The 13,940-nt window shown below is 35.6% G+C and overlaps 1 protein-coding gene across 1 annotated transcript in view; it reads left to right on the top strand.

Annotated features, from left to right (window-relative positions):
- Nucleotides 1–13,035: 13,035 nt before the first annotated feature.
- Nucleotides 13,036–13,940, top strand: part of LOC110465325 — a 46,101-nt gene continuing 45,196 nt past the window's right edge. Inside the window, exon 1 of the mRNA XM_021521057.1 lies at nt 13,036–13,245. Within this exon, the coding sequence (XP_021376732.1) occupies nt 13,165–13,245 (81 nt within the window). The 5' untranslated portion in view covers nt 13,036–13,164. The remainder of the gene's footprint in view (nt 13,246–13,940) is intronic.

The following is a 13,940-nucleotide window of genomic DNA, read 5'->3' as shown; positions in this document are numbered from 1 at the left end:
TATCAGCCTACTAACTTGCGATATCAGCCTATTAACTTGCGGTATCAGCCTACTAACTTGCGGCATCAGTCTACTAACGTTTGGTGTCAGCCTACTAACTTGCGGTATCAGCCTACTAACGTTTGGTATCAGCCTACTAACTTGCGGTATCAGCCTACTAACGTGCGGTATCAGCCTACTAACTCGCGGTATCAGCCTTCTAACGTTTGGTATCAGCCTACTAACTTGCGGTATCAGCCTACTAACTTGCGGCATCAGTCTACTAACGTTTGGTGTCAGTCTACTAACTTGCGGTATCAGCCTACTAACGTGCGGTATCAGCCTACTAACTCGCGGTATCAGCCTACTAACGTTTGGTATTAGCCTACTAACTTGCGGTATCAGCCTACTAACTTTTGGTATCAGCCTACTAACTTGTGGTATCAGCCTACTAACTTGCAGTGTTAGCCTACTTTCGTTTGGTATCAATCTACTAACTTGCGGTATCAGCCTACTAACTTGCGGCATCAGTCTACTAACGTTTGGTGTCAGTCTACTAACTTGCGGTATCAGCCTACTAACGTGCGGTATCAGCCTACTAACTTGCGATATCAGCCTATTAACTTGCGGTATCAGCTTACTAACTTGCGGCATCAGTCTACTAACGTTTGGTGTCAGCCTACTAACTTGCGGTATCAGCCTACTATCTTGCGGTCTCAGCCTACTAACTTTTGGTATCAGCCTACTAACTTGTGGTATCAGCCTACTTACTTGCGGTATTAGCCTACTAACTTGCGGTATCAGCCTACTAACATGCGGTATCAGCCTACTAATTTGCGGTATCAGCCTATTAACGTTTGGTATCAGCCTACTAACTTGCAGTGTTAGCCTACTTACGTTTGGTATCAATCTACTAACTTGCGGTATCAGCCTACTAACTTTTGGTATCAGCCTACTAACTTGCGGTATCAGCCTACTAACTTGCGGTATCAGCCTACTAACTTGCGGTATCAGCCTACTAACTTGCGGTATCAGCCTACTAACTTGCGGTATCAGCCTACTTACATTTGAGGCAGGTGCTTTTTTATTCTGTATGCATGGTGTTATTTTACGGAGAACTTTTCTTGACCGTTCTTTAAACGACTTTATACAAGAAATAGTTAAAATGTGCACAGTGATTGTTTGGATACAGATACATGAGTCTTGGACTGATGTTGTGTTCCACTGCGGGACTTATCAAGATTTTGTAATGCATCTTGAAAAATATGTTTAGTGTTCCCATGGGAAAATAACCAACAAAAAGACAGATGCCTTAATACATATAAAATATAATTTAACATTGAACTGTTTCAAGGTGCAGTATACAGTCGATATTCATGCAATTTGGGTGACAGATACATAGAATGTCGCCCGTTACGGCGACATGAATATTTATCTGTCACTCAAATTGCATGAATATCGACTGTATACTGCATCTGGTAACAGTTCAATGCTTATATTTACATTTATATAGTTCGTTTTGTATAGTAACTGAAGCAAAAATACGTTTGAATTTTCCGCTTATCATATCAGTGACGTCAGTAAGTTCAAATCCCAGAACAGCCGAATTTTCCAGAAGAAATAATATAGTCCCTCGTGTCATTGCAAACCACACGCACATAAAACTTAACTTTATTATCTATTTCTGATGAGTGTGTTTATGTTGAAAAATTGTTAATAACTGGTGCTTGTTTAAAATTAAACCTGTTTTTCGCGCATTGATAGATTACATGTATTTGGAAGTGATGTGGCGCTAAACGGACTTGATTGTTTCATCGGAAACGCTTATGTTTCCATCGACTGGAATATTACGTTATTTTTAGAAGCATATATACTCCGAAATTTTTAATTGAAGTGGTCCTTTCAGTAGGTGATAACGATTCCAAGGACATTTCGTTTGAAACAGATTCTATGTCTAATCAGTCAGATTAGCATCGCTAGCAGACGACGTTCACAGGGGCTCGGTTTCGTGATTTTGAGTAATGGATGACTGAAGAAAGACAACACTTAAAAAGGTATTTATGCACATTCTAAAACCTTGTCGATACCCTCGCCTTTTACAAGGTTTTATAAATGCTGAATTTTAGTGTTGTGGTTATTCAATGCATTACTCAAAATCTCGAAACCGAGCCCCTGTGTGTTGACGTTGACAAACTTGGTAATTTCGTATCTAGAATGGCGCTTACAATGCTCTTGTGGTACCTACACATGTTATGATATATTTATATTGTCATAATTTGTCAAGTTGCTTTATTTTTTGCGATGACCTACATTGCTAAACGCTAACGAAACCAGAAAGTTCTCGGACTATAGGCCTATTGATATCGGATGTGACTGGCGGCCATGTAAGTTCCTACACTAACCGAATCACTGTAAATTGCAGTATACATTCTCATATACTGGAATTTGGTTTACTATCGACATATAGGCAAATGCAACACAGAATGTTTATATTACACTATCAACACACGATGACGTAGTGTTAACAAATTTAAACCCATGATGAATGGAATGTATTGATGGAATTTTATTTCATGACGAGTAAAACTTATGATGTCATACAATGACTACTTACTATTGTCAAAAAACCCATTTTAACTAAGAAGACAATTTCTATTTATTCGCCATGTCACTTAATTTCCAGTTTTACATTTCCATCAGCAAAAAACATTGAAAGACAGACCAGATGAGTTTTAGTCAATCAATTACTGGGTCACTTTGTATTCCTCGTAATAAATGTTTTAATTCTGTTACAGATAAAGTACATATCATATTAAAATTTATAAAATCAAATTGACCAATAAACAGTAAATAGTTTCTACTAACTTCTCGTTTCAACGATATCATTACACTCCGCCGTATTACATTAAACTGTTCTGTTTGCGGCCAGTTTTAACCCTAGCCTTTTGTGTGTGTGGAGTGGAACGTTGTTGAGATGCTACTGCCGTGAGTACTGTGATTTGAATACACATTTGCCGCCAAGGTTTGGTTTTATTTTGTTTAATGACCAATTAACATCTAATGTCATTTAAGGACTTGCCTCCATGTATGTTGTGTATGCGTGCAAGTGTGTATGTATGCTGGAGACAGGGCATGTTGGTGTATTTGCCTCCTTGTAATAGCGCGGATCTGATGACGACTTTATAGTGCTATCTCACGGAAACACCATACCGAAGGCACCCAGAACAGCATTCCACCTGGTCACATGTTGCCATTCCCCTAGATGCTGAACGCTAAGCAGGGAATAGCAACTACTATTTTTGAGGACTTCGGTATGTCCCGGCCTTGGGACAGAACACATTGCCTTCCTCACCTGGGCGAACGCTCAACATTAAAGCCAGAAATGTGGTATTGCTAAAATTGAAAAATTGTGGATTTTCATGCCAGCAAAAGTTTTTTTTGTGATGATTTAATTTTTTTTTCCAAATTCCATTCTGATGAAATTTAGAATTCATTCACAAATTTCAAAACACATTCCGATATCTTCATTTAATGACTAAACCGTTCTTTTTAACAAATCTTTACCAGTAAGCAATAGTATCAGTCGTAAGTTGTGTTAATCGTACAATTAACTAATGAGTTTGATTAGATATATCGACCAACATCACGATTAAATACTAGCTTCCAAGACACTGGCATATGATAATACTAGTAGACTTCGGTTTGTGTTCTAGCGTTTAAAATAACACCAGAATTGCTTATATTTTCGTCATTGACTTAATGTAGCTGGTGAAAATGGATACTTATACGTAGCAGTTAAAAATAAAAATGAAGTTTATCTATCTGATTCAGATAATAATAATAATTCAAGGTTCTTATATACCGATTTATCACGTAGGTCGTTTCAAAGCGGTTCATAAACTAGTATCCGTGGTTATAGGGCCTTTGCAACCGGCCAATACCTTTCTCAACTCCCTGGGGAGCATACAGCCGGTGCTGCCATTTAAGCGCTCACAGCTAGCATTCAACAATGCCAGCACTTCTCAACCATGTACTTATTTATAGCTGAGTAATTCGTGAACCGCTTTGAGACGACCTACGAACTAGGTTGTGATAAAGCGTATATAAGAACCTCGAATTATTATTATTATTATTATTAGACGTGGAACAAGCTGAGTTAAGTATTTTGTTCAAAGATACAACACAGTGCCGTGACGTGACTCGAACCCGCAGCCCTTTGCTCACGAGCCCGGCGTCCTACCACTAGACTACCGTGCCCCTACAGTCTCTTACAGTTGTTTATGCTACGTTTACATTATGTTCCCGGTGGCCACGGCAATTACGTTTCGGGCCAACATGAACAAAACGGGATGGACGTGAGATAACGCGGGGGGACGGGATGGGCCGTGATTGCCGTGGTTGCCGGGCCAGAGTTTTTCACTGTCAAAAAATTTGCCACGGCAGTCACGGTGCGGATGAGAAACCTAGTAGGCCGTAGTAAAACCGGGTGAACGCAACAAAACGTGACAATACGTAATAGGCCGTAATATAACTTGGAGGCGGTCCGTAGTGGGACGGGAAGCATGTGTATTTCCCGGCATCTCACGGTCCTTTCGCGTTTAGTCAAGTTCTTTCGCGTTTAGTGCGCGTTCTGTCACGGTTGGTTCATGGTTGCGCGTTTTGTCCCGTTTTGCCATGTTTTGTCACGGTTCTCACGGCAAGCTAGGGTGTATGGTGGCTGTTTCGTCGCGTTCAATCACGGATACCGTAACAGACCGTGGGAAAACTTGCGAAGACTTGAATTCAGAGAAGAAATGGCCAAAATCCCACGGCGCACTACGTTTCTGGCAAACGGGACTGCCGTGGCTGCCGGGAACATAGTGTCAACGTAGTGTTCGTCTTTATCGGTTTGTGTCTCCGTCGTTCACCTTGTGGTTCGATTTTTTTTATGTATGTTGACGCTGTGGTATATCATAGTTCTTGTACTTTTGAACACTTCGTTCCACAATCCCCAATACTGTGATTTCCCCTGAATTGACTTAAATGTTTAATGTCTATAGGCGCCATAAAGTAAACGGCGACGAAGAATTTAAACATAAATATTTTTGATTTGTTTTCTCAATTAAGATCTTGTTACGACTGCCGTTCTCCCTTAATGTTTGTTTATCGGTTTGTTGCGTTCACTGGTCTCCACCATTGCGCTCGTTAAAGATCCAAGCATCACTACCTAACCATATAAGGACCTCCTGGGGTTCATTACATAGTGGCATGTGTTCTCCTGTAACCTCAAGTCGACTGGGGGCATTCTTACGCGTTCACCAGATGCACACCGCATAGCTAGGCCAAACAAATTCGTGTGTTTCCTGGTCATGTCTGAATAAAATAGGGAAGGTAGGTATGTAATGAATTGTGTTTTTCATGAAAAAGTTTATATAGGCAATTGATATTGACTTTAACAGCGACTCCTTCAGAACTACCACACAGTTTTTGGGTTGGCATACAAAATTACAATAGGTATGGGATGCGGAAACAAATAATAATATGTATTGGCCTTATAAAACATATGTTTACAGCAATATGTCATCTTCAAGAAAATTTATGATTGAATCGCTATCGATTTTTCAACCTAAATATTCGATGTCAAATGTGATAAAAATGAAATCGACAGTTATTCCGAATACATTGATAGTAAATATCTTTATTTTCAATGGACTTAAATATGATTTCAGTACTTTTATATACGTTAAAACTGAAAATTTTCGCCGTGGTGTGTACATTTTCGCTTTAAAATGGTTCTGAAATCTATGTATTTTATATACACAAAAACAACAAATACTATTGCGTACGTATATTTTTACGTTGGTTCACTCAAAGCAAAGAAATATGAGCATTCCGTACCATTAGGCTTTTCATTTTTATGTACCAGATACACATACCAAGAACGTCGCCATATCGATATTGAACGCGTAGCAGATAAATGTTTTTACTTCAGCCGTGAGGATTAACAACAGTGATACGAGTTGTCACTTTGGTTATCCAAACCTAGTTTTGTAGACAAGATTTCCGTCGCATACAATGCTGAAGTATATAACTTCACGGAAGATCATTGACTACCTTTACCCACAGATAGGCAATTGGCCTCTTGATTACTTCCCTAGTCAGATAAGGAAATCAACGAAACCCAATTTGTTCAAATGGTCATTTACAACAGTTATATTTGGTAGTGAGTTTTGGTCAATGGACAATTTCTACAAATGTAATCCAAAGGGTTTGTGTAATAAAGTGATCTTGTATCGTGACGCCATGTTTCGACGTAATAGAACGACGTCAGTTTCAATACAATGCTGTGATGAAAATAAAGAGGGCTCAATAGATGATATATAAACTGGGTTTCGTTAAAGTGAGGGATAGTGATCTCTAAAATAGTAATGGCAACCCTTCAATTTGTCATCGTGTGTTTATGTTTTTGTTTATTCATTCCGTTTGAATTGAATTCACGATTTATCAAAACTTCATTGCTCATAAACTGAAAATTATGAATACACATTAGTTTTCTCTCTGTCGTTTGAAGAGGTTTTCCTTTTTAAAAATAAAGTATTTGCTTTTGAGTTTTCTAGTAAACATCAATCTCGCCATTTCTAACTATGTCATGGTCTTAACTAATATAAAAGAAATTAGGTACCCAAATATGTTTTAATCAGGAATATTCGTTAAGATTGATAATGCTGTTTTCATGAGTATACGTTAAGATTGATAATGCTGTATTCAGGAATATTCGTTAAAATTGATAATACTGAATTCAGGGTTTTCGTTATGATTGATAATGCTGGATTCAGGAGTATTCCTTGCGATCGATAATGCTGCATTCAGGAATATTCGTTAAGATTGATAATACTGAATGCAGGAGTATTCGCTAAGATTGATAATGCTGTATTTATTAGTATTTGTTAAGATTGATAATGCTGCATTCAGGAGTATTCGTTAAGATTGATAATACTGAATTCAGGAGTATTCCTTTAGATCGATAATGCTGTATTTAGCAGTATTCCTTAGGATTGATAATGCTGAATTCAGGATTATTCGTTAAGATTGATAATGCTGAATTCAGGGTTTTCGTTAAAATTGATAATGCTGTATTTAGTAGTATTTGTTAAGATTGATAATGCTGTATTTAGTAGTATTTGTTAAGATTGATAATGCTAAATTCAGAGTTTTCGTTAAGATTGATAATAATGTATTTAGTAGTATTTGTTAAGATTGATAATGCTGCATTCAGGAGTATTCGTTAAGATTGATAATACTGAATTCAGGAATATTCGTTAAGATCGATATCCCTGTATTTAGTAGTATTTGTTAAGATTGATAATGCTGAATTCAGGATTATTCGTTAAGATCGATAATGCTGTATTTAGAAGTATTTGTTAAGATTGATAATGCTGTATTTAGTAGTATTTGTTAAGATTGATAATGCTGTATTTAGTAGTATTTGTTAAGATTGATAATGCTGAATTCAGAGTTTTCGTTAAGATTGATAATAATGTATTTAGTAGTATTTGTTAAGATTGATAATGCTGCATTCAGGAGTATTCGTTAAGATTGATAATACTGAGTTCAGGAATATTCGTTAAGATCGATAGTCCTGTATTTAGTAGTATTTGTTAAGATTGATAATGCTGAATTCAGGATTATTCGTTAAGATCGATAATGCTGTATTTAGTAGTATTTGTTAAGATTGATAATGCTGTTTTCATGAGTATACGTTAAGATTGATAATGCTGAATTCAGGAGTTTTCGTTATGATTGATAATACTGTATTCAGAAGTATTCCTTGCGATCGATAATGCTGTATTCAGGAGTATTCGTTAACATTGATAATACTGAATGCAGGAGTATTCGTTAAGATTGATAATGCTGTATTTAGTAGTATTTGTTAAGATTGATAATGCTGTATTCAGGAGTATTCGTTAGCATTGATAATACTGAATGCAGGAGTATTCGTTAAGATTGATAATGCTGAATTCAGGAGTTTTCGTAATATTGATAATGCTGTATTCAGGAGTATGCCTTAAGATCGATAATGCTGTTTTTAGCAGTAATCCTTAGGATTGATAATGCTGAGTTCAGGATTGTTTGTTAAGATTGATAATGCTGAATTCAGGATTATTCGTTAAGATCGATAATGCTGGTTAAGATTGATAATGCTGTTTTCATGAGTATACGTTAAGATTGATAATGCTGTATTCAGGAGTATTCGTTAAGTTTGATAATGCTGAATTCAGGAGTTTTCGTAATATTGATAATGCTGTATTCAGGGGGATGCCTTAAGATCGTGAATGCTGTTTTTAGCAGTATTCCTTAGGATTGATAATGCTGAATTCAGGATTATTCGTTAAGATCGATAATGCTGGTTAAGATTGATAATGCTGTTTTCATGAGTATACGTTAAGATTGATAATGCTGTATTCAGGAGTATTCGTTAAGATTGATAATGCTGTATTTAGTAGTATTTGTTAAGATTGATATTGCTGTATTCAGGAGTATTCGTTAAGATTGATAATGCTGTATTTAGGAGTATTCGTTAAGATTGATAATGCTGTAATTAACAGTATTCATTAAAAGCGATAATGCTAAATTCAAGAATATTCTTTAAGATTGATAATGCTGTATTTAGGAGTATTCGTTAAGATTGATAATGCTGAATTCAGGAGTTTTCGTTATGATTGATAATACTGTATTCAGAAGAATTCCTTGCGATCGATAATGCTGTATTCAGGAATATTCGTTAAGATTGATAATGCTGTATTTAGTAGTATTTGTTAAGATTGATATTGCTGTATTCAGGAGTATTCGTTAAGATTGATAATACTGAATGCAGGAGTAATCGTTAAGATTGATTATACTGTATTAAGTAGTATTTGTTAAGATTGATAATGCTGTATTTAGTAGTATTTGTTAAGATTGATATTGCTGTATTCAGGAGTATTCGTTAAGATTGATAATACTGAATGCAGGAGTAATCGTTAAGATTGATTATACTGTATTAAGTAGTATTTGTTAAGATTGATAATGCTGTATTAAGTAGTATTTGTTAAGATTGATAATGCTGTATTTAGTAGTATTTGTTAAGATTGATAATGCTGTATTTAGTAGTATTTGTTAAGATTGATATTGCTGTATTCAGGAGTATTCGTTAAGATTGATAATACTGAATGCAGGAGTAATCGTTAAGATTGATTATACTGTATTAAGTAGTATTTGTTAAGATTGATAATGCTGTATTAAGTAGTATTTGTTAAGATTGATAATGCTGTTTTCATGAGTATACGTTAAGATTGATAATGCTGAATTCAGGAGTTTTCGTAATATTGATAATGCTGTATTCAGGAGTATGCCTTAAGATCGATAATGCTGTTTTTAGCAGTAATCCTTAGGATTGATAATGCTGAGTTCAGGAGTATTCGTTAAGTTTGATAATGCTGAATTCAGGAGTTTTCGTAATATTGATAATGCTGTATTCAGGAGTATGCCTTAAGATCGATAATGCTGTTTTTAGCAGTAATCCTTAGGATTGATAATGCTGAGTTCAGGAGTATTCGTTAAGTTTGATAATGCTGAATTCAGGAGTTTTCGTAATATTGATAATGCTGTATTCAGGGGGATGCCTTAAGATCGTGAATGCTGTTTTTAGCAGTATTCCTTAGGATTGATAATGCTGAGTTCAGGATTATTTGTTAAGATTGATAATGCTGAATTCAGGAATATTCGTTAAGATCGATAATGCTGTATTCAGGAGTTTTCGTTAAGATCGATAATGCTGTATTTAGCAGTATTACTTAAGATCGATAATGCTGTATTTAGCAGTATTCCTTAGGATTGATAATGCTTAATTCAGGATTATCCGTTAAGATCGATAATGCTGTATTCTGGTATTCGTTAAAATTGATACATGCTGTATTCGGGAGTATTTCTTAAGATTGATTTTGCTGTTTTTAGCAGTATTAGTTAAGATCGACAATGCTGAATTCAGGAGTATTCTTTAGGATTGATAATGCTTAATTCAGGAGTATTCGTTAAGATTGATAATGCTGAATTCAGGAGTATTCGTTAAAATTGATACATGCTGTATTCGGGAGTATTTCTTAAGATTGATTATGCTGTATTTAGCAGTATTAGTTAAGATAGATAATGCTGTATTCAGGATATTCGTTAAGATCGTTAATGCTGTGAATGGTCGCTTTGCTTGCAAATAATGTTTCCCAGACGTACTGATATACTTTCTTTATCAGAAAGTTTAATTTTTCTCTGTACAAATGTATGTATGCCGGTAGATTCAGATAACTTTGTAAGTCACTGTTAGAACGGGTTTTCACTCATTTAAACGCTCTATTCATCAGTTTGGTTATATCTATTTTTATCAATGGTCTTATATATAACTCCTTCCCCAATATCGATTGCCTTCCTTTTCTAGGTGTATAGGTCTCGTCTTCGTCTAACATCGATATTTAACATCCTCTCGCAAACAATAGTCCACCTTTTTATGTTTTTTTCTGATTGCTTGCATTATAAAATTTCACATGAGTCAATCGTGTGAAACTTTCGACACCTAATTGCTATTTCAACGAACTTTTATTTATAAAAAAATGGATTTTATTTAATTCTCTCCATACTGCTATAAGTTTATTTTAAAAAAAACACACCTGTATAGATAGAAATGGAATGCATGTCATACACAGTAAGTGAGCGTCTGATATTCATACGTTTAACTTCAGATACGTTTTGTTGTTAAACGTTTGTAATGAACTACGAATTTAATTCTTGGTATATGCAGAATCACTGCCAGAGTTTCTGACATCAATAGCCATGAGTTCATCATCCTGTAGCATCGACACCTGATTTGCTGGGGAGCAGGTAGACAGATAACATTTAAGGAGCTTCTTGTGAGAGCAGCTACACTTAGTGAATATTTATACGTCATCTCTTTTAGAGCTGAATTTTAACGCTAACCACTTTGTGCTTACAAAGCTGACGTTTCTGTACCAGCAGATTACACGTAACTCCTACTTTCAGACATCAGTCTTACCACCTCGTCTTTCTAGCCCTGGCTATGTGTAAGACATGCTTCGACTTAATAAGGGGGTTCTTTATCTAAGTGTTTCTCCTGTCCGATAGTGTGGTGCTGTATAACCCTGTGCGTTAGTCACATTACATAACTGCACGAAAGATTTTTTTTAAATGTTTACCATCGCATGACAATGCCATGCTATGACCCAACCAAATTCAGAAAGCTTTCAAATCAACAACGAATGCCGATTACCAACTGCTAACGTTATCATTATTATGACGTTATCATGGTGACTTAGAGCACCAATGACCACCCCTGGACCTGTTTGTACGTTAATAGTCAATATTTCCTACGAGAATGGCAGATATAAGCAGTTAACTGCTTTCAATTGCACTCATAGCTAATATCTATATCAACTGAAACAAAACAAATTCAAAATGAAACGCCCTAGCACGCTTCATGGCATTTTGTCATTCCCATTTGGCATTCATATAGGCTATGAATTCAACTAAGAACAGTTCACTGCTTAGCTGACAGTGTTCTCACAAAATACCTATCATGTTATGCATAAATTTACATTAAATTGAAACCAAAATGCTAGTAAATAATACCAATAATTCATAAATTTAATTGACAAACGAAGACGTTATATTTATCACTGTTTTCACTGTATTAGCAGTTCAAATGAACCATAGTCTCTTTTTGTCAGCCCAACCATATAGTCTGTATATTTTGGTCGTTTACAGCTTGTTGTCATATATCAACGTTTTAATTCCAAGCCAGAGTAAAAAATAGCAAATTAAAGTATTGGTTATAGTATAGGACGACCAAACTTTGCCACGTAGTTGTGATAATGACGGCATCGTATATGACATAATATGATTTTTACCATTCCGCCTCAAACAGCGTTGCGTCTGGCTTTGAGTAAAACTAAGTACTGTATTGTCATTTATATTTCATTGACAATACACATACACACAATCCTGTGTTCGAGTTAAATTTCACGACGTGTGACTTATATGTACGGACTCAGCAGTATCGTTTTATTTATTCAGAATACCGGTTACATAAACACTTCCTGGAATGTGTAAATACGACACAGACTTTTATACTAGTAGGATTGTTCACAACAAACATACATTCGGATCCATGTTTTGCATAGTTACATTATATAAGCAATATGTATACACGAGCCTTGGAATCATGTGCACTAAATACAGATAATTCTTTCAATTAAATACAAATGTATGTCTTGAACCAAAAAATGATGACTACATTGAGTAGTGAAAATCATTATATAATACAGAGGTTTAGCCCTGGCGCCAGGAATGATGTTACCTTGATTTACAATTAGCATGATACCGTACAAACTACAACAAAAAGCATGACAAAACCCAAGTTGAAATTTTAAATAATGTCAATTATTGTCAATGATTTTAAATGATCCATGAACTGCTTCATGGATCAATAAAATGTCATTCAAGTATCTTCAGAAACAAGGAAATCCATTTGACTTACTGCTAAGAGTAACTATTGAGTGTTCCTAACATTACACATGTATATACTACTACACTATTGTATGTTTCTATTTACTACCATCTTAATTGAATTACAATGTATTGATAGGGTCGGTGTGGAATATCAACGTTAACTAAAGAAGGTATCCACATCGGTATCGTAAATAGTACCTCGCTTGTCAAATCCCATCCCAAGCGTCGTATAAACTCGATATAAAGCGTGCATATCTTAATAGAAATCAATACCGAACTGACAAACACTGTTGATTATCACGTGGCCATAATTTGACGGTAGCACAAGACGATCTAGATCATTTAGAACTCTTAGATATGAGAGGCTAACAAACACTTCACTCATACGCCCCTTTTAACCTATCAACACGCGCACGTAAGTTGCTGATTGACCTTTCAACTCCGTGGGAAGCCATATGACCTTTGCCCTTGTTAGGACCGCACTGAGCCATCCCTCCATTTGAATAACAATGAGAGAAGGCATTAAATTATGATCTGTTGTCCGATATAAAGCGCAACACGGACCACCTCTCCTGCCAGGGACCAGTGCCTTATACAGAGATCTGCTATAAGAACCGTGCATCGCTGTGTTGGGATAAGGTACCGAGAATCACGATGTGTTCAACCACCTGCTGGATCGCCGTACTGGCGACATTTGTTGCATGCACGCGCGGTACGTCAATCACACGTTACCAGGTAAGAATACACATTTTAATACCTGTACTTATCCTGAAGATTTTATTTACTTATTCAAAAAAATTGTGTTTACGTTGGTTTGCTTGGCAATATCTCGGTGATATCTTTGCAGTTCGTCTGGACTTTTTCTCAATAAAAGGGTCTATTTGATAATATTACATTTTTGTACTTGATGTAATCAATTTTTATTATACAATTTTAATGTTGATATTCAAATCTTTAGACCATTGTTTCTTTAACCATAATAATTTTATTTATGAAAAAAAGGAGAAACTTTTGCCAAATCCTAAATATTTTTTATAGAAAATATTGGAGAAATTGCAATGAAAGTGAAAGAAATAATAAACTCCTTGATGGAGAATAAGAAAAGTGTAAAGATATCCATATGTTCATCAGTACTGTCAGCAAAGTCTAAGAATAAAAAAGGTATTCCATGTCCAAGTGCCTCTCATTTGTCTAACACAAGTTGTAGCATTAATAGTATGCAATCATATTAGTTCTACATTTTCGTACTGTAGGAAACTTTTACTGGCGGCCTGCAGAAATATCTTGAGTTTAGAAATGTTTCTGAACTAATATATGATCGACATAGTATCACTGTTTTAAATTACATCATTTTCTTCCACTCACCTTCGAGCTTTGTTCTGCAACCTGTTTTTATCTATTACCACGCTGACCTTTAAACATTTACTCTT

Source organism: Mizuhopecten yessoensis, unplaced genomic scaffold, assembly GCF_002113885.1.
Source record: "Mizuhopecten yessoensis strain PY_sf001 unplaced genomic scaffold, ASM211388v2 scaffold11069, whole genome shotgun sequence".
In the NCBI taxonomy this organism is placed as follows: Eukaryota; Metazoa; Mollusca; class Bivalvia; order Pectinida; family Pectinidae; genus Mizuhopecten; species Mizuhopecten yessoensis.
The sequence above is the reverse complement of the archived record's forward strand: the minus strand, read 5'-3'. Positions and strand labels throughout refer to the sequence as shown.